This window comes from Mesocricetus auratus, unplaced genomic scaffold (genome assembly GCF_017639785.1).
Source record: "Mesocricetus auratus isolate SY011 unplaced genomic scaffold, BCM_Maur_2.0 Super-Scaffold_100024, whole genome shotgun sequence".
Classification (NCBI taxonomy): domain Eukaryota; kingdom Metazoa; phylum Chordata; class Mammalia; order Rodentia; family Cricetidae; genus Mesocricetus; species Mesocricetus auratus.
In genome coordinates this window covers 1,665,765-1,691,008 of record NW_024429205.1, presented here as the reverse complement: position 1 = coordinate 1,691,008, position 25,244 = coordinate 1,665,765, and the positions used below count along the sequence as shown (strand labels likewise).

At 45.8% G+C, this 25,244-nt stretch overlaps 1 protein-coding gene across 5 annotated transcripts in view; it reads right to left on the bottom strand.

Annotated features, from left to right (window-relative positions):
* Window positions 1–831: 831 nt before the first annotated feature.
* The window catches only part of Tpo (thyroid peroxidase), a 58,208-nt gene continuing 33,795 nt past the window's right edge, over window positions 832–25,244 (bottom strand). For 3 of the 5 annotated variants that reach the window (XM_040730712.1, XM_040730716.1, XM_040730715.1), the window contains 9 exons: window positions 24,363–24,621; window positions 22,017–22,187; window positions 18,848–19,085; window positions 16,617–16,825; window positions 15,284–15,454; window positions 8,582–8,713; window positions 6,471–6,570; window positions 4,757–4,889; window positions 832–1,381 (listed from right to left, as the gene is read on the bottom strand). In XM_040730712.1, coding sequence (XP_040586646.1) covers window positions 1,340–1,381; window positions 4,757–4,889; window positions 6,471–6,570; window positions 8,582–8,713; window positions 15,284–15,454; window positions 16,617–16,825; window positions 18,848–19,085; window positions 22,017–22,187; window positions 24,363–24,621 — 1,455 coding nt within the window. In that variant the 3' untranslated portion in view covers window positions 832–1,339. The other 2 variants (XM_040730713.1, XM_040730714.1) reach the window with 2 other exon arrangements.

The window sequence follows — 25,244 nt, the reverse complement described above, 5'->3', positions numbered from 1 at the left end:
AGGTATGTAAGAGTGCTGAAAATTAACTCAGGGCAGTCAGTACTGACTGAGTCTGCCCTCCTGACATCTACTCTGTCTCCCTCATTTTCCTGTAACTCCTTTAGTTAGCCTTTCCTTCAGTCCATCTTCCACCTCTCAGGTCTGAACCGTGGGCGAGTCAGCATGCTCTGACTGTACCCTGAAAAAACCGCCTCCCACAGGTCAGGATTTCAGTTTTCTTTAAGGCTGGATAAAGTTTTATTGTGTACATGTACCACATTTTCTTTGTCTGCTAATGGATGCCTAGGCTGTTTCCACTTCTGAGCTGTTGGGAATAGGGCAACAATAATAATATACATGGCTGTGCAGGTATCTTTGTGGTAGGCCGATTGAAGAGTCCTTTGGATACGTGCTCAGGAGTGGAATGGCTGGGTCATGAGGTAATTCTAGTTGTAGATTTCGGAGAACCCTCCACAGTACTATAAACAGTGGCTGCACCCACTTTGTAGTTAGGTGGTGGAACCCCTAAGAGCTAGGCCTAATGGGAAGACCACTGGACACAGACCCTTAACGTGGACTGTGGGACCTTCAGCCATTTCCCTTTGTTTTTATATTTTGCGTTTCATCCTTAAGCTTTGCTGCACAATGTGATCGCACCATAGTCTTACCAGAGGCCTAAAGCTGTGTTACCTAGCAGCCATGGACCAAAACCTCCAGCATCATGAGCAAAAAACAAACTTTATCTCTCTGTGACTTTATCGTGTCAAGTGTCTGTTGCAGCAGTGCATGACAGACTCACAGAGGGACAAGGACAAAGATGGAGAATGAGTGTTAATGAAAAAGCCGAGATGGTTAAGGTGAAATAATGTTTCCACAGTTTATAAAGATACATAATCTATAAATATATTTCTCATGCAAGCCCAGGGGAAGGAAGATGTCTGTGCCAGACCAGGATAAGGCTGTAGCGTTTATTCATCTGTGCTTTGTGGTGACTGGAACATAATGGGGGAAATGGATGTATTCGGAGGCGAGTCTTGGTGATTCTGAATGAACGTAAAATTGTCTTGAAGGATCTGGAGTCTGTGCCGGCTTCTCTCAATCCAGCCTTTCAGTCATGTATGATTCTCTTTAGCCTGCTACTCACTCATCCATTAGCCTGGATGTGTAGGAGAGGCAGTAGCAAGGTCTGGCCTGGACTGCTTCCATGGAAAAATGTGAGATAGAAGTCATTGCGGCCTAGGACTGTTGATGAGGTTGACTACCCTGCTTCCTCAAGCCTCTGAATCCAACATGTGCCATGTGTTTTCCATGCAGCTTGAGCCCTGCATTTGCCAATGCCTATCTCCAAAACTGAGGACATCTACTCACACAGGAGGACCCGGGATCCATAGGCAGGCTCCTGCTGGAGAGAAGGCATGGTGAGCATTGTCCCCATTGCCCCTGCTATCTCAGGTGCCAATCAAGCCATTGAGGTTGTGAATTTAAACTTGAAGGTACCATTTGCATTTAGCTGAGCAAAGCTCTCACTTCCAGCAGGGTGATTCTCAGAAGGCAGGCTCAGCCACATCCAGCTTTACAATGAACCTTGGGTATCTCTACCCACCCTAAGCGATGGGAGTGCCTCAGCAGTGATTAGGATGCAGTCATTCCAGAAAGTCTCCTCATGTGATAGGTGTCTTTGAAGTAAAAAGTGTGGGAGTTGGCTCTCTCCCTCTGCCATGTGAGTCCTGGGGATCGAAACTGGGTCCTTAGGCATGGTAGCAGGTACCTTTACCTGTTGAGCCATGTCTCTGGCCCTACGTTTTATTCTTAATTGGAGGATAATCCAGTATAGTTGTGTTGAAAGCCTGGATGTTTCCATGTGTGCTGGAATTGTGGAATAAGTATGTCCAGCTAAGTAACTAAACCGGCACCTCACACATGTAGTGAGAACATTTTGTACACCTGAGACATAATCACAGGGTTGCGGTCACATGCTGCGGTCACATGCTGGGGTCACATGCTGGGGAGCAGCCCTCCGGTCCTACTCAACCTTCACCCTCTATTCTGCATTTCCTGAGAGTCGCCCATCTCAGATGCTGGGTAGCATCACTTGATATCTGTGTCCAAAACTCAAGCCAAACCTATGTCATACATAACCTGTAAAGACAACATCACCTGGGGTGCACGTAAGGTAGGAGGTAAAAAATCAAATCAATGCTGATTTTCCCATGCTGGTTATAAGGTTATTTTTATTCTTGTATATGTCCCTGGGAGGTGGCTTCAGATTCTGTAAGAAAGCTTTGGATTTCCTGGAGCCAGAGATCCAGGCATTTGTGAGCAGCTTCACGTATGTGCATGGAACTGCATTATTAGCCACTTAGCTAGCTCTCCAGCCCCCGAAGTAATTTTATTTTAAAAAGAAAACTTTATCTTCTTTATTTCCTCCAAGTAATAACTCAGATAATGTTGAAGCAAATGTTAAAACATTTTTCCTGTCATTTTGAAACTGGTTTGTATACATCTTTTACTCTGGGTTACTGTATGAAGTGGGAATTTTGGCACCAAATTTATAGTTTGCATTGTAGATATAAGGGAGAGCACAGCAAGAGACATCTGGAAGAATCCAGAGCAGGAAGAAAAAAGTAGTAGGCTAAGCATGGGGTGAGAAAGGAGGAAGAGAATGGAGAGAACCTTCATGAATAGGCAGTTGGGAAGCCTAGCTTACCGGCTGTTGTCACAGGTCTAACAGACTTAGATGGTTCCAAGTCATGATTCCCTGAAGCTTACATGAATTTTGAGATTATAAACGAGATGAAAGTTTTAGATACATTATCATTACGATTGTTTGTAATCTACACACAAATCTACACTGTGTCTGTAAACAGCTGGAATAACGTCATGTCTTTGAGTCATAGCAGACCTTATGGTTTGGGGTTTAAGTAACGAACACTTTTTCCTCTGTCAAGAGGGCTGGGCATTCAGATTCCACAGAGATGTGTCCAATGTGATGAGAAGTTTTTAAAAGTCTGTACAACCAAGGGAAATTCACATTTTGAGATGTGACTATGATAACAGTTGTCAGTGTTCTACCAGAGCTAGATTAATGTTAAAACTCTGAACTTTTGTAAGTCTGCATATAACAATAGCACAGTGAGAGGGAATGAAATTAGAAACATTCTTTAGACCCTCACAACTTAAGCTTTCACACCCCCAGACCTTTACAAGCCTTGAATTACTTTCTTAGACCTTCACAACCTAGATTTCAAGCCTTTTTATTCTATCCGATCATTTACCATGAGACACAGGTGGCTGATTAGTAAGAACTGTCCCTGCAAAAGCTAGTTTCTTTAAGGTGATAATAAAAAGTTACATTTGTAGGGAGAGATCTTAGGCATCTGCACTGCTGACCACACCCACTTGGGCGTGGTCATGGGTACAGTAGTAGGGATGGGATATAAGAGCTTGGGGAGAGGAGGCACATGCTCCCTTTGGGCGCTTTCAGAGTGTGCTGACAGTATCCTTGGCATGGCTCCTTTCTCATCTACATACGCTGAAACCTGTTTTGTAAGTTGGTCTCCTTCAGTGTTAGGCGAGAGGAGCATCCCAGCAATCAGTGTGGTTTTTGCAATAACAATAGACAGAGATGAGTGGTTAGAACAGGGGGTTAGTAGAGAAAGCAGCTGAAGAGAAGGACTGGGAGAAGTTTTTAGGAAAAGGGAGGGTTGAGGGTTGCATATCAGATATTTACAATTCATTCATTATAGTAGCAAAATTACAGTTCCGAAGTAGCATTTTATGCTTTGGGGGAGTCAGCACAGCACAAGGAACTGTTTTAAAGGATCACAGCATTGGGAAGGTTGAGAACCTTTCTAATAGAGTGAGAAGGGTAAGTTTTCTTAGCAGAGAGACGCCCATGGTAGGCACCAGGAGGGTGTAGCAGGCTCCAGCAGTCAGAGGGACTATGAGGATACTTACTGGTTGGAAATAAGAGACAAATGGTTAGAGCAGACAGATGAAGGAGCATCTGAAGAGGCAGACTCTAGAATTCGGAGTCAAATATGGTGGGTGACAGAGGCCAGCAGAAACACACAATTCACATATACTTTAGGAGAATCTCAAATCAGTATTTTGGTTTGGTTAGGAGTGGCTCATATGTGTCTGTCCTGGGTTTCAGCACAAGATGTATAAAGTGACATGGACACTCCCAGGTATGGTTGAAGGATTTTTTTTAATGTAAATATGAGGGAGAGTGCAGAGCATGGCGAGAAAGTCATAGACTAAACTGAGCCATGAAAGGAGAGAGAGGAGAGGACCAAGAAAGAGAAGACCCAGAGGGCACATGGCTGAAGTGGCTGGGTTATATAGGAATGAGAGGCTGGGAGGAAGGGAAGCCCGTGAGCTGGAGACCTTTAGGGGATGGGGTGTGAAGAGCTAGGATGCCAGCGTGGACTATGTAGTGGGTACTTGCTATGCTGAGAGGGTCTGGAGAGTAGCATGCACTTTGGCATGCTACTAGGCACCAGTTAGCCACTTGTCTTAGTTTCTTTTGGATTTGACAGCTACTAGTTCTAACTCGCCTGTACTTTTTAAAAAGTGGGTTCAACTTCTGACAAATTATCAGTCTTTTATAAACACAAGTAGTTTGAGAAAGAAACATACACAGCATGATGGAAGTCTGGAATAGAACAGAGGTCCATATTAAATTGCTGCATGGAGGGCACCTGTGCACAGTTACAAGAACAGATGATAGTCTTAGTGACATCCCAGGGACTGGGGAGACGAACATATACAGTACCTGTCTGGTGTCTTCAGCTGTAGCCTTGTGTGGTGAAATCCCTCTCTCCTGACTGGTTTTTAATCCTGGCTGGGTGGTCACTCTTGCATTCCCCTCCGTGATCAGCAATGTGGATTTCCTCTCAGAATGTGTCCTGTAGACAGACATACATCTAGCCATTGTTATTAGAACTTAGAAGACCCCTCCAGGGCCTGCGTGTATCCTGCTCCACAGTAGCTGCACACAGTCATAGAAACAGTATCCACCTCTCTGGATTTAAAGTCAGGGAAGTCACTCAGGGGACCACAGACAATGTCTTCCTCTATGGCTTCATGCAGGTCATTAACCGGGAGCACATAACTCCAGAGGAGTCAGTGGAGACTATGATCTTTGCAGTGTCAGGAGGCATCCCAGGGCACAGTGGCTAGAAAAGCCATTCCTCATAGCTTGTGAAAGCTGCACCCATGCCTGACCCTGCCTCATTTAATTTATCACGCTTTTAATGTTTTTTTGTTTCGTTTTTCGAGACAGGGTTTCATTTAACTGTGTAGACCTGGCTGTCCTGGAACTCATTCTGTATACAAGACTGGGATTGAAGTCATGCTCCACTACCACCCAGCTCATGATTTTAATTATTAAAAAGAAATGTGTTAATCAAGTTGCAATGCCTGTAAGGAGACATTTGCTACGCACTGCTCATATTCTTTTGAATGGCCTGTCATGTTTGCTGCATCTGTAGGCTTATAAGCTGTCCTGTAGTCATGCAAGGCTACACTAATGTCACCTCGCACAGCCTATCCACGCAATGACTCTCCACCCCCGTGTACATGCATTGGTTATGTGACTCTTGAAAGAGAGTCATTTTTTCTTCTATCCATAGACCTTGTGTACATTTCTCGTCAGTAGAAATTTTGTCATGTGCACAATCCCTCTATCTCTCTTACAACAAAATAACAGGTTTCTGGGTAACTGGTGACCATGGTTTAAAGAAATGCCTTCCCCCCCAAAATAGGAAGTAGTCCTGGGTTCTGGAGAACCTAAAATCTAGAAGTAGTACCAAGCACTACTTTTACTGTGTAAATATCCTCACCTAAGGGAAGCAGGATGAGTACGCTGTGGTTAACTATGTGTATGCTTGGGAAAGAGTGCTATGAAGGTGAAAGGTAGTCTTTCTTCTAGAGACAGGATAGGGGAAGAAGAAGGGATGGGGAATGGGAGAGGTGAAAATCTGACACTTGATCAAATTCAAGCTGGACACTGATAAGCTGGTGGTCACCATGGCCAGAGACTTGGGATACTTGTGAGCTGCTTAGTCAAAGATCTTCCCATAATGGCTCAGTTTCCTGGGAACACCTATGTAATGCTCTACACAGTATGGATGTGTGCCTGTCCCCCACCCTGTCCTGTTGTTTGGGGGGCCAATCTTGCTTACTCAGACACCACAGCTGCATCCTGACTGGTTCCCCCAACACTGTAGGGCCTTACCATAGTGGTTGGTGGACAGTAAATGCCTCAGCTGGCAACTACTAAGGTCATGCACCAGTTATGTGTGTGGCCTGGGTCTTGCCCACTGAATAAGGCCATCTCTTTTCTGGCCCTTCATCACCTGACCCACCATTATTATCTAAATCATGCCTGATAGTCTAGTCTGCCGTACAGTGGTCTGTGATAAGTAAGGGAGCTTTGGGAAGAGAAATACCCAGAGAGTAGGAAATGGGCAAAAGGAGGGACTTACCACCTGCAAATTACAGTCCAGGTGAGACTGGCCAAACCACCAATGAGGAGTGCTCCCAGTGCAATAGAGACCCAGGATGCCCGAGGTAGCCTGCCAGAATCTGTAGAGGAGGATGCGTAAGTCAACAGACCTGACCAGCATGGCTATGGACCTCTACTTGCCTCGCTCCTACCACAACTCATGGAGGGAAACATTTTTAGGTGTTAAGTTCTTCCCTGGATGAATCAGAGGTGGTGAGAGCTGGTGGGGTCTGGCCCTGTAACTGGGAGAGAGGTTCAGGTCTAGTGACTGCTACAGTTCCAGGGCTGGGATTGGGATGGGGATATCCTTCCTTTCTCGTCTTGGGTGACAGACAGTGAGCTTCCTGAGTGAGCTGCCTGGGTATCCTAAAGGAATCAGATGGGACAGGACAATGGACACACAGCGGCTGCGCCCGAAGGACGCGGCACAGCACTAGAACTGTGTTCACACGCATTAGGGATCTGCAAAGATAGTGAGATTCGGCTGGGGTCCAGGAAGGCAGACTGAAGCTCTGTGCAATTAGAACTTCCGGGGAAATCTAGGGACGGATGACACATTTCCCAGTGGTCTTTCCAACATAGAGACAAACTGAACCATCCACTGAGAATTAGAAATGAAAGGGCAGAACCCTTGGGCCAGTCTAGCCAGGAGCCTGAAACATGTGATACTGGAGTCTGAGCAGGTGCTGCTCTCTTGTCTTCTGTGTCCCTGCCAAGTTCTAAGCCCACTGACTTCCTGCAAGGAGCTGTCAGTCTGTGGCCTTTTCTCCAAGCCCCGCTATCACAACCTTGTTATTGAATCCTCTGCCAGCCACTTATCACTAGCGCCCCAGAACTGCTAGAAACCCTCCAGCAGAGAACTGGCTTTTAAATGTCACAATGTCGCAGACTGTACCGTGTCCATCACTGTAAAAGGTGCCATGCCCCTAAAGCTATGAGGACTAGTCCCAGGAAGAGGCTGCAGGAGGTTATTAGGTCAGTGCCGGCCAGGGATGATTCTGAGTGAGAGAAGTGGTGTTGAGAGCGTTGAGGCCTGATATCATGTACTGGTTTTCCAACAGGGGCCTGCACCCCAGCTGTTCTCTCTCCATAAGATCTAAACATCTCTCAAGGTCTGACCCTTTTGAAAGCCGGGGACACTGGTATTTCTTACAGCTGACCCCCCGGGGTTTACATTGGGCAGTGTGTCAAGTGAAAACTATCTAGACAGCCTCTGCTTCTTTCCTAGGAACTGCCATACCAAGGCCTCTTTACCTTTCCCCAGCTTGGACTTGGCATTCTGTTAGGCCACCTACTGTGCCTCAGCCTACACATGACTGTAGAGACTCCAGACATGGCCTGTGCACCCTGCCCAGCTCCAAGCTCAGCTCTATGAACCTTTTGTGCAGGGTGTGAAACCTCCATGCATTTCTCACTCCAGAATGACATAAAGATCAATTTCAACCCTGGTTAAGACCTTCAGCCCTACACTTACAAGGGACATTGTCCATCATGCGTGTTTCTGGAACATGTGCTTTCTGGTGATAACACATCAATGAAGAAATTCTGTCTTCAGCTGTTTTCTGGCTTCAGTGCTAAGCATTCAGAGGGGACTGCTGAAGACATCCTGGACCAAACAAACATCACCAGTTGTGGACAGGTGCCCTTTAGCTGACAGCATCAGGAGTTTTACTCTGGGCCCTTGAAGCTGTCTCATGGATTAGCAATGTGTGTGGGCCTGTAGGGAATTAGGACGCTGACTTCAGGGTCTCATGGTTCACTGTGGTAGGTTTCTTTCTGAATTAACTATCTTGGGCTTACAAGGGTAAATGCAAACAGAGGCAGCCTCAAATTCTGCTGTATACATTCTGTAGCATGGTTTACATCTAAAAAGGTGTTTCAGACATACTGTTGAAGGCTGACATGTGCCATTCCCCTAATTTCTCTGGGTTCTCCTTGTCTACTTACCCCTAGATGGTGTGTGCCTCAGTTCGGCACCTGGGAAGGCTTGGAGCACCCTTAGGAACTTAACTAAAGTTTGATAACCTCAAATACAGTATTTTTCTTATTTTAAAGACACCAGCCAACAGACATCGCAAGGAAGCCACTCACCTATGCAGGTCTTCTCATCCTCTCCTAGCACATAAGGATCCGTGCACACGCACTGGAAGCTTCCCTTGGTGTTCTTGCACTTTGCAGAGGGGTGGCAAGGTGGGTGTGTCAAGTCTGCACACTCATTAACATCTACAGGAACAATGCGCAGTCATTAGTAGGGAAAAAAGAGCCTACGTCCCCAGCCCCATGCAGCAGACTCATTTTTTTTCCAGGCCAGCTACCACTTACGTTCATCCCTGGTATCAAGAACACCATTGTCATAGCCTTGCCACCTTCCCAGCTGTATTGTCACCTCATACTCTCTGTGCTTGTAAGTTACCTACAAAGCACCTCAGCACTGGTTCTGCGGCCAGGTCCAACTCTCCAGCCCCTGTGGCTGGTGGTCCAGCTGTGCTCTGCCTATGTCCCTGCTTACTCTGTCATTCACGCATCCACCCGGCTTCCACACAAGTGTGAGTCGCTGAACTTGCCTTTCCTGCCTCACTGCATGAGGACTCTGTTACCATGGAACCCAGTTCTGTGGCAGTGTGCAGGGCAAGCTGTGCCTGTGGAAGGTGATGGTTGGCAGACGCTATGCCCTTTCTCTACTTCTCAGTGAAGCCTGGGGATCTTATTACTTTTCCCATATGTAGTTTTCATGGCTGCCACCAGGAGTCACCACAAGCTGAGAGCCTAAGAAAAGAACCTGGTTTCCTTTCCATTCTGGAGGCCAGAAGCGTAATGAAGGTGTCAGAGCACCATGCCCCTCCACAGGATCTTCCTTTTCCTCTTCCGGAACAACTCTGGGTGTTTTGGGTCTTGCAGACTCATTGCCGTACTCCCCAAGTCTCTCCAACTGTCCTACCTTGGCATCTTTTCTTGTAAGGCCCCCAGGGTGGGGGCCACCCAGAAGCATCTGTAAAGATTGTTTTCAAATAGGGCCACATCCTGAGATACTGATGCTTAGGATTTGAACATATCTTTCTTTGGGACAACAGTCAACCTCAGGCTCAACATCATCAGTTCTAAACAGAAGTCACTCTAGAGGACCAGTGAGTTTGGGACCATGTACACTCTGGACTTTCCTACAGAGGATTAACCCTGAGAGGAGACTGATGCTTCCTACAAAGCATGAGAGAAAACATGTTGTGGTTGGCCACCTTATTAGAACTCCAGTGCAGCCTGCATGGAGGACCAAGGTGTTGTGTGTCTGCTAAAATTCTGATGTTTTTCAAAAGTAGCAGCTTGTGTCCTCACATCACCATGAAAGTATCTCCACAACTCGGTCTATCCTTGGAAGCAGACATAGAAATATATGCACTCATCCATTATACACATGTTGTATAACAATTACGAAAAGCCACAGACAGGCAGCTTCTATCCACTGGAACCCACAGCTTGAACAAAACTCATCACATACACTCATCAGTTTTACACGGATGGTGATTTTTCATTGCTATGATGAAACACTGTAACCAAAGCAACTTAAAGACAGTTTTATTTGTGGGTGGGGCTTATCCTTCTAGAGGGATAAGAGTCTATCGACCTCCATTGTGGTGGGGAAGCATGGCTGGAACAACTGAGCTCACACCTTAAAGCACAAGCCACTGAACAGAGGACAACTTGGAAGAGTGTGAGGTTTTGAACTCTCAAAGCTCACTCACATTGACATATTCCAACAAGACCACACCTCATGAACCTCCCCCAACGGTGAAACCAACTGGAGACCAAATCCTCAAATGCCTTAGACTATGGGAGACATCTCCCTCAAATCACTACACTCTACTCCCTGGTTCCCACAGGGTCATGGCTGCATCAGAATGCAGAATGCAACTCCAAAAAGCTCCATAGTCTTTGAGTCTTAACATGGTTTAAAAGTCAAAAGTCACTCAAGGCAATGAGATTATAACCCCTGCAAACTCAAAAGGCAACTTGCATGCTTCCAACACATGATGGCTTAGAATATATGTTGCTATTTCAAAAGGAATATATGTTGCTATTTCAAAGGAATATATGTTGCTATTTCAAAAGGAAAATACCAAGTCCTGTAGCTCCATGTTTGATGTCAAAAGGTTTAGGCAGCTTTGCCCTCCCAACCTTGGGGCCTGCAAGAACTGCTCCATTTCCACCCCAGGCTGTTTCTACTTTCTGTGTGCAGCTCTCTCTCTGGCAGATCTTCATGGCTCTGATGTCTGAAACGCCTCTGCTTTAACACAGGCTTCATTGACACAGCTTCGTGCAATGGCTCTCAGGGCCTCTTGCTTTCTCGAGGACCGTCTTGCAGGGAGGGACTCCCTGCCACACACCGCCTGACCTCAGCAGCTCTCTGAGACTGTGGAGGAAGGTTCCATGATCCATTTACTCCCACATTTTTCATGACTCTAAATCTAGCACAATATGGGTGACACTGCCAAGTGTGGCTACCAACCTGGGATGAACCCTGAATCCCTTGAGTCACTTATGTGGGAGCTTTTGTGTGTCGTCCCTTCCCCAGCCTCTTCCTTCCACCGTCCTTCCCTTTATTCCAAGGCAGCTAAGGCCTCTCCTTGTCTTCCTGTCTCTTTCATCACAAGCTTGGGTTGCACCATTAAGTTTCCTGGTGCTCTTTGTCTCTTCAAACTGTTTTGCATTCCGTTTTGTGCTACTCTCTCATTTTCATTGTAGACATGCATTAAGGGTGATTACTAATCATCATTTAACAGAGTCAATACTAGGATGTCTTTAAAATCTTCAACAAATAAATTAAACCATTGCTGTTAAATTCAGCCCCAGGCAAGTTTGTAAGACAAAAGCAAAAAGCGGCCACAATTTTGCCAAAATCTCGCAACGATACCATTTGCATCTAGAATCTATTGAGACGGGACCCCCACAGTCCACATAGCTTTTATCGCTACTATCTTTCAACAGCCTACTAGGGAGGTCATTAGGCTCCACCGCAGCATTAAACCACTTTTCTAGTCCGAAGTTCCAAAATCTTCTACATTCCTCCAAAAACAAACACGATCATGTCTGGCACAGCAATATCCCACTCCCTAATTCTAACATATGTACTCATTACTCATAATACTGTAATAAAATATCACAATCAAGGCAACTTCTACAATAAAGGGCTTAGCTGGACTGATTCCAGAAGGTTAATAGTCCATCATGGTAGAGTGGCATCGCAGCAGGCATGCATGGAGGCTGGAGCAGCTGAGAGCTCACATCTTGAGCCGTGGGCACCAAACAGAGAACAAACTTGGAATGCCACAAGATTTGCAACTCTAAAAGTTTGTCCCTATTGACATACTTCCTCCACCTAATCCTCCCCAAACAGCACAACCAACTGGTGGACCAAGTATTCAAATGCCTGAGACTATAGGTTTTAGCTCACTTAGAGTATCCCAGATGGATTTTAGGGACTAAACAGGATTTGAACAGAGAAGATAAAGCCATCTCTTTGGATTTCCTATGTTAAATAGTTAAGCTCGTAGCCCTCCCTTCTAGAGTGAGTCACATGGATAGGCACACTGGTTGGAGATCAGTTAGATACATATTCATGCCAATTTATGACAAAAATCTTTAGTCTCTATCATTCTTTAAAGATCCGTTTTGTTTCCTTGTAATTCCTTCTTTGGATATATGTAGTTAGAGGTAAAGGTTTAGTGAAGACATCTGTATGTATAAACACATCTGTACCTATAATGTTCCCTCAGTGCCCTTCATGATTTGCATGTAAGAATATTATGAAAACAACAAGGCAGGAAACTTGGATTTGCAATCATAGAGCGAGTAGTCTCTCTTCCTTCCCTCTTCCCATCTTGCTCTGAAGAGACACCTGCAGTTATGAGGTCTCGGTCCTGCCGTGCGCTTTGCAAGCTCATGAAAACTTTCATCTATGCAACACATGCAACTAGCTGCCGTTTCTTCCAGACAAATCAGAATGGGTTCCCATCAAGTATGCCACTCTGTCAGCTGTGTTTTTGTTCAGCAGTGTTTCTTAGGTGACTTGGTTCTATTGTACTGGCAGACCCCCTTCTAATATATTCAGCATGGTATTTCATGGTGTGTATACATTCACTGCTGTAAGGGCACTAGGCCTTGTTCTTAGTGTTGTACGTTCGCTAATTAATTTAAATAGGCAGCCAATGAGCTGGATCCCATGAGCATTCTCGCTGTACCTTGGAAGCGGGAGTAAGCTGAGTGACCTCAAGGGGCATAGCAATTAGCTACTCTGGTGTGAAGCTGCTGAGTCACTGCATTGAGGGAAGAGGACATGGTCAGTGCTGCTCAGTGGGTGCCTCACCCTTAACTCACATGGCTTTGTAGTGCCTCGTGGACAATACCCATTCAATTTCAGAGCTGTTGGCCCTGAAATGTTGCTGGCCTGTAAAGAGAAGGCCGTTTCTTCTGGTGTCATGGAGTCCACATTATGAGTTCACTTGTTGCAAGTACAGGCCATGCTACTTGATGTTCCTCCTGACAGCTGACAAATTAAGCCGATGGCCACTAAGTCCTTGGTACCTGTTCACTGCTGTACCTAAATCCTCCTTCCTTCACTTTAGGGAGCCAGGAACTGACTGCTAAAGGGAAAAGTCAGGATAAAAACGGCTGAAGGGTGTGGACTGGGGACAGAAAAAGTGATTTCTATGACATAAAGCTGTTTAGTGGAAGCAGAAGGGGCGTGCTGCTCTCAAGAGTTCAGGGCACAGGAGCCCCGTGAACTGTTATGTCAGCTCGTATTCAATATAGTCAGTGATCAGCTCAGGCAGACTGCGGAGGTGTAGAATTTCCCTTAGCTAAGCTTTCCTTTGCAACTGTAAATCCTAAAACAAATAGCTCACATGGGTATGTAGAAGTTTTAGACTACACGAAGTAAGTCTAAGAGCACACCATACCAGGGCTGGTCAGCCGTAGGACATCACGGTGTCAAACCTAAGTCTCACACCCTAACGAGACACTGCCATTGGGGAGAACTAGTAACCCTGGTGGAACAAGCATTTTTTGTTTGTTTGATTTTTCAGCCAAACAGCGTGGAGGTTTCCAGGTTTGTCATAATGTTAGTGAGGATTAAGCGCAGAGTGTGATAGCTCAGGGTAATCTAAGCAGCAGTTGTCAGAAACAACGTGTGCACATAGATGCTGCCATGTCATAAAACAGCTGGGCTCCTGTCACTCATTCTGTGGGCATTCTGTCTTCTGGTAGAGAATCTCTGATGGTATCATCAGTGATAAAGTCCTTCGCCTTGTTCCCTGACCCAAAAGAGAATTGGGGAGTCTGTTAGCTCTGGGTCTTCTCAGCCTACTTTCTAATGACAGTGGGACTGTGGGTTTACACCCAGGTTTCTAGCCCACAATAGCTTCCATCTCTTCCAACAGTGGTGGCCTTTGGACCTATTGATTCCTGGGCAGCTCACTTGCTGCCAGCTCTTTTCCTAGCTCTGCTTCCTCTCCTCCTTGTTCTGCTCTCTCAGGCTGCAGTCATGCACTGGGGAACCCAGTGTGACCATCTGACCTGGAGTGCAGAACACGAGAGTCAGCCGTGTCTATGGCTGAGACTTGGCCTTCTGCCCCTTTACTGCTCAGAGTTTAGAAGAGAAGATCATTGCAACCCTTGAAGAACAAAGCATTTTGGATTCCACAGTTGCAATGAAATGTTTATCCTTGTGGCAAAGGAGGCATAGGCTAAAGCTTGCCCTCAGACACTGGGCCTGGGAAGCTCAGAGGTGTCTGTCAGGTTCACAGTGCTGTACAGAGTCTTTCCACCTTTCCACTGCTCAAAGAAAAAAAAGACAACCTTTGGATTTTATCTCTTCTGGAAAACCAGCCAAGTTCTCTCATGACATCGCCTCTGCCTTCAGACTTTTGCTAAATGTGTGCCGCAGCAAGCAGGCCATAGAAGGCTGCCTCTGGGATCACTTGGTATGCAGGGTCTGTCTTTCATTCAGGAGTCTATTATTCAAGTGACTGCCGGACGTTGAGTCCAGTAACTCATCTTCTCTAAAAGCAGGCCTCCTGTGCCTTTTCTCACTGCCCCCTTCCCCTTGCAGAAGAATTACCTAGGGCAGGAAGATTTCAAGTAAAATAGAAGATACTAGCTACTGTACTGATACGTCTCATTGGCAGGGGACTAGAGCCCAGTCTTATTCTTTCTGACAGACTTGTCTCTTTGCAGGTAAAACCCAGGCTCTTCCCCCACAGTCTGACCCCTAGCATCTTGGAGGAAATACTTGCTTCGCACAATCACAAGAGAGAAGTGGATGGTGGAAGCCAGGGGAGTCCTTACAGCAGGGCCTGAACGTGCCCGTTTCTTTCTCTCCTATTACTGGATGTGAGAGGATTGGGAAGAGATTCCATGAGCATGAGGAGACTAAGAACACAGCTGGGATTGGGATGCCTAAGGAGGTGATAGTTCTTTCTACGGCTGCCTGCAGTGAGAACCAGGGTATGAGCTCTCGTGGTTCTTCCCACAACCTCGTCTAGAACTAACTGGCCCCGTTTCTTCTGTCCTTCCCTAAATCACCAGGAATCCAGATTTGAAGTGACTGTCCATGTTTTGCCATCTGAAGAAAGCAATGGAGTGTGGCCAACAGAGGGGGTATCTTCTCCTGCAGTGCCAGAACACCTCTAGTGACACACCTGTGCTCAGAAAAATGTTTTGGTAAAGGATCTGATCTCCTTTGGGGAAACACAGATTGATTCATAATTGCTGTTGACCTCCATGCCATGTGACACCACTGACCTTTACAGACAGGAGGCTCGGAGTCCCACCCATTTTGGGTGCATGTGACCTGCTCTTGGCCATGCAACTTGTATCCATGGAGACAGAAATACACCAGTACCAGCTTTCCAGACTCTTCACAGTGCACAAAGTTTCCATTGTCCACTTTGTCTGGGAAGACACATTTGTCATCTGTGGAATGTTGAAGGTCAAAATTCAGTGAAGTCACAAAAAAGAAATACTCTAGACCACCAGTCCTGCTGTGGGTTGAGCTGCATTCTTCAATTAAAACTTTATTTCCCATTACCTGTGTGTCTCTATGGGCATGTACAGCATGCATCCCCGTGTTTCTTCTGGTAAATGGGTCCCAGGCCCTGGAGAAGTACCTGCCATGTAGCTAATTCTTGAAGCCAACCAAGACTTATATGGCACAAAGCTGATGTCATATAGTTAATGAAAGAGTAAACACTTCGTGCAGTTGAGAAAATTTCTTGTATGGTAAACTACTTGCTGCACAGTTGTGAGGACCAGGATTTATATACCCATAACCCACAGAAATTCTGGATGGGCATGGCACTGTGACCATAATCCCAGCACACAGGAGGCAAAGACAAGGAATTCCTAGAGCAATATGGCTAGCCACACCAACCAGCTCTAGAATCAGTGGGAGACCCTGCCTCAATACTGGAAGATAAAGAAATCAAGGACACTCAGTGTCAACTTCAGGCCTCCAGATACAAGTGTGCACAAATGTGCACCCAAATATATACAAACATAAAAATGCACACATACCCGTCAATGCGCACACACGCAAAAACAATACATGTTTTGTGTCAGTGGTAATTTATGAGGTATAATTTAGTTTATCCTAAGTATAGAACTAAAGCCAAGGTGATAACATTTACTTTGCTAATTACATCTCAGGAATCTGTAGGTCCCTGCTCAATTGTACATTTTTTCGACACAGCCAAGTGTCAGTCACTACTTGCTCTTAAATAAGAGCTCATCTGCTGCTTGTCAGCCAGGAGGATCCCAGGACACTCTGTAAGCACCCATGGTGGCCAGAGCTCCAGAGGGCTGTTGGAATCTCATGGGTACAGAGCCATGGCAGAGAAGGAGCATCTGGGTTGCCAGTACCAAGGCTCAGCAGCTATCAAATAGTGTGTGAACTTAGATGGGGTACATACAGGTCTTTCAACTGTTGTAGACCTCTGGTCCAATTCTTAGTTCTCATTGGGGCACTACCATACCACAGGAGAAGGCAAGACTCAGCAGCACAGGGTTAAAATCAGTCTGTTTGAGAGGTTACACTGACTTTAGTACTGTGGCAAAATAACAAGAGGCTCAGAGTTACCTTGTGGAAAGGTCTCCCTCCACACTTCAAGGTCCATGCTAGGGATGTCTTCACAAGACTCAAAGTCCTGGGGGAATTTTCCAGTATGGAAGGCATCCACAGGTACCCTGGTGAGGCCAGTGTTGTCACAGATGACCCGCGGTAGTGAATGCTTTTCCAGTTCCTGCCTCTGAGCATCTGTGAAGACATGTCTGTTCTCCCACCAAAACCTGCACAGGAGTGGGAAGTAGGATATAGTGCTTCTTCTGTTTCCTCATACACTTCACATCCCTGATTGGGGGATGTCCTTCTGTATATGTGATTCTCTTATTGGTTGATGAATAAAACTGATTGGCCAGGAAGAAAGATAGGCAGGGCTGCCAGACCAGGAGAAGGCTGGAGAGAGGGAGGCAGGGAGAGGCTGTCATGAAGAGATGCTGGGCTGCTGAAGAGATGCTGGGCTGCTAAAGGAGTAACATGCCAGATTATGGGTCAGCCACAGCCTCATGGCAATATGTAGATTAATAGAAATGGGTTAATCATTCAGAGAAAGAGCTAGCCAATAATAAACCCTAGCCTTTGGCCAAATTTATAAATTATTATAAGTCTCTGTGTGTTTATTTGAGGTAAAGCGGCTGTGGGACCAGGCAGGACAGAAACCTCCATTTTCACATTCCCATGCAGAAACATACTTGAGGGTGACTACAGCATCCAGGGCCTGTGAGAATCAGGCATTGTAGACATGGAGGAGGAAAGAAGGGTGTGAGCCTGTCTGTGGATGGGCCATCTGCAGGGCAGCATGAGCTGACCAACTTGTAGGGGAATGGCTACCCTGTGCCTGTATGGGTGTACCCCACCTCAGACAAGTGGGACAACCACAAAGTCAGCCACAGGTACCGTTCAGCCCAAGGTCCAAGTGTTGTCCTTACCTCCAGGCCAGGTGAGCAAAGAGAAAATAATGTTAGTTCTTCCCAGAATATGCATATCATGGACAAAGATCCAGCTTCCCACAGCCCTTTACCATTTAAAGATCATCTCCATTCCTACTTGGGAACACATTTCCTTAGACTGTGAGAAGGAACTGAAATTTGCAAAAGGACTTGGAAGGCACAAGAAGGAGTCTCCTCTGTGTCCATTTACTGATTGAAGTGTTGGAGACACTCAGTCATAAACAGTAGGGCAAAGAACCACTGCATCATCCCAGCATCTGCCAAAGGCTCTTGGACTTTGCTGTTGGACCTGACCCAAAGGTCATGTCATACTCAAGGGAGTCCAGGAATGACCTGCCTCCAAAGCTCGTGTCTTTTCATTCCCTCACTGGGTCAAGCCACATGATTTTTCTAAAGACATAGTGTCAGGGGAGAGAAAAAAAATCCACCAGGATTTCTTCCAGTTGTCTTCGTCTCTGTGAAATGTTGTATCCCAGAAATTAATGGCAACATTTGTAGCAAAGGTAAAGAGAGAAGCCCAAGCCTGTGTCTAAAAGCCAAGGCAGTCTTGTAAAGCAGTCTTACAGGGAGAGAGGGATGGATGGATGGAGGCAGGCAGTATGGAGGGGGAACTAGTAAAAAAAAAAAAAGAGAATCCTTGGATGGATGGATGGAGGCAGGCAGTATGGAGGGGGAACTAGTAAAAAAAAAAGAGAATCCTTGGTTTTCTTTGTTTGTTTCTTCATAGGTCCATAATTCTAATGTTTCACCTTATGTTTTCCTCCGATCACCATATGGTGTCAGCCCATGATGTGTAATGCACCTGCTTCTCTAATCCCCTATGAGGGAGCTCAGAATTCTAGGCTGAAGTGGAAGAAGGAGCATGTTCAAGGATAGGCTGTGTGGGGCTGGAGGTGGAGGCATGGTGGGGAGTGGGATCGAGTCTGCTTAGCCACAGACCAGCTGGGTATCAGCTGGGGTCCACATAGACATCAAGGCAGGTCTACATGTCCAGTGTCAACAGTGCCAGCAAATAGCCGAAGATGGAAGCTATAGATGTCACAGTTTGCATTTTGTTACATGCCTTCTCTTCTTCATGGCTGGGAATATGGGGGAAGTGACAGAATCATCTGAACAGATTGTCTGTATGTCTTGTGGTCCTTTTTTTTTGGTGTCAGCATTGTTTTAGAGTCCAGAATGTTATGTTTGAGAGAAAACCTGCCCAGAGTCACATAAGCACTGGAACCCAGATCCAGTTGTTCAATACAAGCCTTATGTGGAACACTGTATTATGCCCAAAACATGGAGAAACTTTCCACTTACCTGTCCCCATCCCTCAGGGCTTTCATCTGCTTCCCAATAATGCAAGCAAACAGAGGACCAGTGCGGGCCCCCGGTAGCAAGTCTTCAGCCAGGCCTCCCAACCAGACGTCAATATTGTCCGCATGTTTGTACAAGTCCATTATCTTATTGACGACACTTCTGTTGGTAATGGCCCTGCTCAGTTCAGCTGATGTTTCCAGGCGTGACAAGCCACAGAACTCTCTCCATTCATTGTAGCCTGCACAAGAAAGAGGATAGGTCCAGTTTTTACAGGGACTTAAAATTCACTAATGTACCCATGGGTTCTGCTGTCCCCTGGAAGCCAGAGTTACAGAGATACAGGCCTGTATGCCATTCCCTGCTGCAGGGTGACCATTGTGTCATTGTGGCATGACATTCAGCCCTATGGAATTCAACAGTACAAAGCATGTACTAAGCATGTACTAAGACTTGGGGTACATGTACACTTAGAAAGAGTGTATTTTGGAGTCAATTAGGATAGAAAGGGTACCAAATCAAGGTACTTTAGTACATTCATACTGTTATTGGCTTTGTCTTCTACTGAACTAAGGCAATAGGCCACACCCTCTTCAGAGCTATTGATGCCCCAGAAGGACATTGAGAGCTCATGGAGAGCAAGAGCATACCAGCACACACGTGTGTGTACACACACATACACAAACTTACATAGACACACATAAATATACACACCCACACACTCTTACACACATATATACACACACTCACATAGACACTTACACATAAATATATACTCTTACACACACATACACACACTCATACATATACTTACACATACACACATACTCACACACATACTCTTGCACACACATAGACACTCTTATACACACTTAAACACACACACAGATTATACATATGTGCAAGCCTGTCTTCCCTTGTCTGACTGTTTCTAACATTGTAGATTATCTTCCATGCTTGAGAGTGAGCTCAGCATCGCTGGCAAAGCCCCGCCCTGGCCTCATGGTCCCAGCATCTCTCACTCTGTCATTGTGTCTACATGCCACACTCTGGCTGTGCTAGGCTGCTTTCTCCAGTGAACACATGATCGGATCTTACAGTGTCCTCCCCGTGGGCTGCCTTTGCCCTCATCCTCATTTGGAGTTCTGCTGTAAGTCTGTCTTTTTCCTGACACCGATGGGAAGTACCAGTCACAGTCTGCTGCAGGGCTCAGCAGACAGGGCAGCTCCCTGTGCATTCTGCCCTCTGTATCCCATTGGAGTCTGCCCTGTGTTATCCCCACTGCCTTCCACGTCTTGACCCTCAACAAATACTGCATAAACACACACAAAGAAATGCCCTGATGGCCAGGCCAGGTTTCCACAGGGGTAGCAAGGCATTAATAGGAAAAAACTTTGGGATTCATAGGGAGCCCCATGGATAAATAAAGTAGACTCTGAAGAAAGGATCCTGCATCTTCTGGGTAGTCTAAGAAAGGATGCTAGAGTGAAAAGATCCTTGCTGAGCTGTGGAATGGGGGTTGGGAGCTCCTAGCTACTGGGAACAACACAGAGGCAGTAGGTTACAGTAAATAGAAGTCAAAGTGAAGAGAAATCATCAGTGAGAGTTTAAAATCTGGTTTGTGAATGCTGCCATCCAATGGTATTGAGTCAATCCTCAATGATGGTAGCGCTGCTTCCATTCTGATTCAGGAGAGGCTTGTGTCTGATTAATGTACGTGTGTGTGTGTGTGTGTGTGTGTGTGTGTGTGTGTGTGTGTGTGTGTGTGTGTGAGACTCCATCAGGGTCTTGGGAGAGACTCCAGTTCCACAGTTGAATGTCCTTTGAAGACTGGGACTTGACCCCAGGGCATGCAAGGAAATATATCAGAAAAGACATCTCAAGTGCAAATCACAGAGAGGGACATAGACTTTCTGTGGAGCTCAGAGGGTGCGGGGGAGTCAGTTTACACACAGATATGCAGGTAGTCACAGTCCTGGTATGTGCCTATAATCCCAGTTACTCAGGAGGCTGAAGCAGAAGGATCATGAGTTTGAAGCTGGTCTGAGCAACATCGCAAAACCTCTTCTAAAAACACAAAAAACCAGCCAGCCAAGCAAAGGACACAAACCTATTCCTTTGAAGCTGGCAGTGCAAGAGATTTGTTGTGTATTTCATGTCACACCAGACACTGAACCAGATATTCCTTCCCTGTACATTTTGTGGAAACTCATTCAGCCAATAGGCTTTGAGGTTCTGGCCCCTTTGGGGCGCAGGTCTCAGGTACAGTGTGTGAGCTTTCTCGGGCTCTTGAGCAGTGGTTGCAGATCAGATCACAGTTTCCTGCGCCTCCAGGGGCAGAATACCGAGGTGGCAGCTTTATCTTTACTGTGTGAGTGATTCCCCAATAAATATCTGACTTCCCTTTATTCAGGGATCTTGTGGACCTCCTTGATACATCCTCATTTGGGGCTCACAACCTTGAGATTAAGAGTCTCACGCTCTACTGACTGAGCTAGCCCTGCCCTCTAGCACAGGTAATGACGAAATTGACTGGCTATTAATAGGAAGTGTGCTGGAGGCCTCAGAATTTCATAAAAAAAACCCACTGTGTGAATAATAAAAGTTTCAAGAAGGATTGCTCCATCACTTGGCAACAAGCCAAGAAAATCATAAAAACAATTGTCCTACTTGTTCCTTTCTATAACAAAACTCCTTTACCGGCAGGAAGCAACCCTAAAGGTGCGCAAAGAAATGATATTTGAAAATGGGTGTGTTTCATTTTTCAGGATTTGGAAAATTAAAATATGAACACCATACAATATGTGCATTTTCAGGATTTCAATGGCAGCTGCTCTGAGCTCTGACAGGGCTGATTCTGTAATTATACACCTATTAGAAGTAATGGCCATCATGGTTGTACCTGCACAAATTAAAAACTGACAGTGCTCCAGCATAGGTCTCTAGTACATGAAACAGTTTTTAAATGTTATAACATAAAGCATATTTCAGGTATACCACACAATCCTACTGGACAAATAATTGTTGAGAGATCTAATCCCACTTTAAAAGAAATGCTTAATAAACAGGTAGAAGGAACCAAGACCTCCAAAGACAGATTGCATAATGGCTTATTAACCTTTAATTTTCTTAATGCCCATATTGAGGTATACCATCTAGAGACCTAACAAACCTGGTAAGCCATGGTCACGGCCTCTCTGTAAGTTTAGTGATGCCAGATCCAAGGTGCCCGAATTAGACAAGACAAAGAGCTTCTCAGTCAGTTCCTCATTCATCAGCTGCTCCTGTACCTGCAGCTTGGCTGGTCTTGCCAGGAGGCCTCTCACTATTGGATCTAAACCACCTGGAAAACACCATACACAAGTCACAGAGGTTTCTAGACCCCGGCTGAGTTCTGGGACAAAGGGTAGCTATAAAACATGTTTATTCTTAATAAACACCTGTACAGCTTTCCCAAATTACCTTTTGCAACTCCGAAAGCTTTCCTTGTTCCTTGGGACACTGCAGTTATTGGTAGCTGTGCGTGGAGGATGCACATGCAACACCTCGGGGACTAGATGCAGGCAGAGGCACTTCGCTGAGATTCATCGTTATTTATTTTCCAGCAGCAGAATGTTTAGAGAAGTGGTTCTCAATATTCTGTATGATAGTACAGCTCCTCATGTTGTGATGACCCCCAACCACAAATTTATCTTTATCGTTACTTTATAACTAATTTTGCTATTATTATGAGTTGTGACATCTGTGTTTTTCAATGGTCTTAGGTGAGACCCCTGGTGAAATGGTCTTTTGGGCCCCAAATGGGTCACAATACACAGGTTGAGAACCACTGATGGAGAGTCCAAGGAAATGGTCTCTTGACTCCACTATCTAGAGCAGTGAGATATGGCCTGATCTGGAAAACTGTCAGTTTCTCAAAGAACTTGCTCTGCTGCCCACAGAAGCCTGGGTCATCCTCACAGAAGGCCTCAAAGGAAACAAACCAGCCAGTTCCCAGGTCTTGCCCACCCTTCGCTGTATGAATCCAGAATTACATACAATAGCATCAGCTAAGAGGCCAGTTACCTTAGGTGCCCAACAAAGGCAACTTTATCACATATTTTGAACCGGGTAGGGTGGCTTGGGAAGATGCCAAACCTCCCCTCTCATGTTCTGCATGAGAGCTACTTGAGTATCAGTGATGAGACATACTTTTAGCTGCCATCATCGCCGGGCACTTACGTTAGAAACAGCTTAGAGATTATCAGAGGGAGAGAGAAGAACGTGGGGACAAGAGTAGAAAGAAAACATGTGGGGAAGCAGGAAAACAATCCTCTGGAGTTTAATCAGAGACCTTCGGTGTTGTTTTTCCAAATGCTAACATCCTGCAGTGCACAGTGCTGGTCTCATCAGAGGACCGGTACAGTGCTTTGTGATGAAGAACGACAGCACCATTTATAAGGCATGACCACCAGGACACTGCTACTTATCTATCTGCCAAGAGAGAATAGAGAGAGAGGGGGATGGAGGGGAGGGAGGGACAGGGACAGACAGACAGACAAACACAGAGAGAGAGAGAGAGAGAGAGAGAGAGAGAGACAGAGAGAGACAGAGAGAGAGAGACAGAGAGAGAGAGACAGAGAGAGAGAGAGAGAGAGAGAGCGCTCTATACCTGGATAGTTTATCCTGAGTATTAAAGAGCTCTAGAGGTGAGTCAAGACATTTATCAGGAAATTTCACCTTTTAAAAAACTTCAAACACTGCACTGGGGGAATGCGAGGCAAGCTCAAGAATCTGAATTTGCTCCTGAGAACCCAGGGGAGTAATTGTAGGGTGTGATGGTTAGTGCTTGTAATTCTGGTGTTGTGGGGACAGATTATGTTCAGTCATTCTAGCTTAACTGGTGAACTTCAGACGAGAGACCCTTTTGTTGTTGGAGTTTTCCAGCCTGGTCCTGCAGCCGATTAGCACCAAATAAACCCACAAAGACTTATATTAATTTATAAACTGTTGGCCAATGGCTAGGGATTCTTATTGGCTAGCTCTCTCTTAATTATTAACCCATAACTACTAATCTATGCATTTCTACATGGCCTTGTCTTACCAAAGAACACCTGGCACATCCCATCTTCCCAGTCTCTACATGGAGTCTCTTCACAGCGCCTCTATGCCTCTCCCCAGCATTCTCCTCAGCTCCTAGATCCACCTGTCTTCCTGCCTCTACTGGCCAATGGGTGTTTTATTCATGGATCAGTAAGAGAAACACAGATACAGTAAGAGAAACATCACCCTTTCTCAAAGGAAGTGGACTGTTTCCCTAAGGTTGACCAGAGGTCGTCCTCCAGCCAGTATTTGCACACATATGCACCTGCACACACAGAAACATGCCTCATTGGTACATATGTGAAGAAGGGCTTTGAATATATTTATGCTTTCCAAATACTGATAAATTAGATAGCATTAACTTAACCAACCAGCATGGAAGGTAAAGGCTCATGCTGTGCTTCGCTATAGGATCAAGTCAGGAGGATGTGCATACCTTCCTGGATAAGCCTCCAGGGCCTGAAGAAGGCATCATGCAACTGCAGCCTGGGGAGGTCTGTGTGGTCCTGGAAGTCAGCATCCAGTCGTCGCACCAGAGGATGGACTGTGGCATGGCCAAAGCGGAAGGCAGCGGTAGAGAAGATGTTGGAAACAGTAGGGTTCACATTGGGGTCATAGCCTTTGTAGGGGCCCACATACTGCCTGAAGGCATCAGGACCAAGGATCTTGGGGATATAATCCCTCATGGTGATGATCTATAGAGAGAGAGACAGGTGTTCTCTGAGCAGGAAAGGTTTTCAGCAAAGCCCAAGGATGCTTTCAGGTCAACTGGAGATTAAAAATAAAGCAACAGGGAGGAAGTCTGCCTGGGCGTCCTTGTGAGAGAATATCACAGGATTGGTGAGCTTCCGAAAGGAGCACACAGCCCACAGATTCAGACAGAGGTGTGGGAGGGGACATGCCCACCAGGTAAATGCAAAACACATAAGAATGTTTAAAAAATACAAGTAGAGAAGACACATTAGATTGACAAGGGTAATATAGAAATCTGAGAGTGTCTTTTCTGTTCATGGAGACAGTTATCACTTTCCTATTAAGAATAGGCCACTGGATGATTAACGTTCAGGTCAGTTGAGATCCTCAGATATGCAGAACTGCACCCTCTATTTTACAATGATGGAGCTTGTGTAAGGGCGTACCAAAGAACTCACACCACCAACACTGTAGAAATTTACCAAGGAGAAATCTGGAGCCAGGGCCACTCATCACAGCAGTTTTGTACATGTGAATGGTCAGTTGTGGACCTGGGTACAGGGGCCCCTTGGTCCATCCTTGGATGATTGGCCAACCCTCACTTAGACAGTATGAACTCTGATAG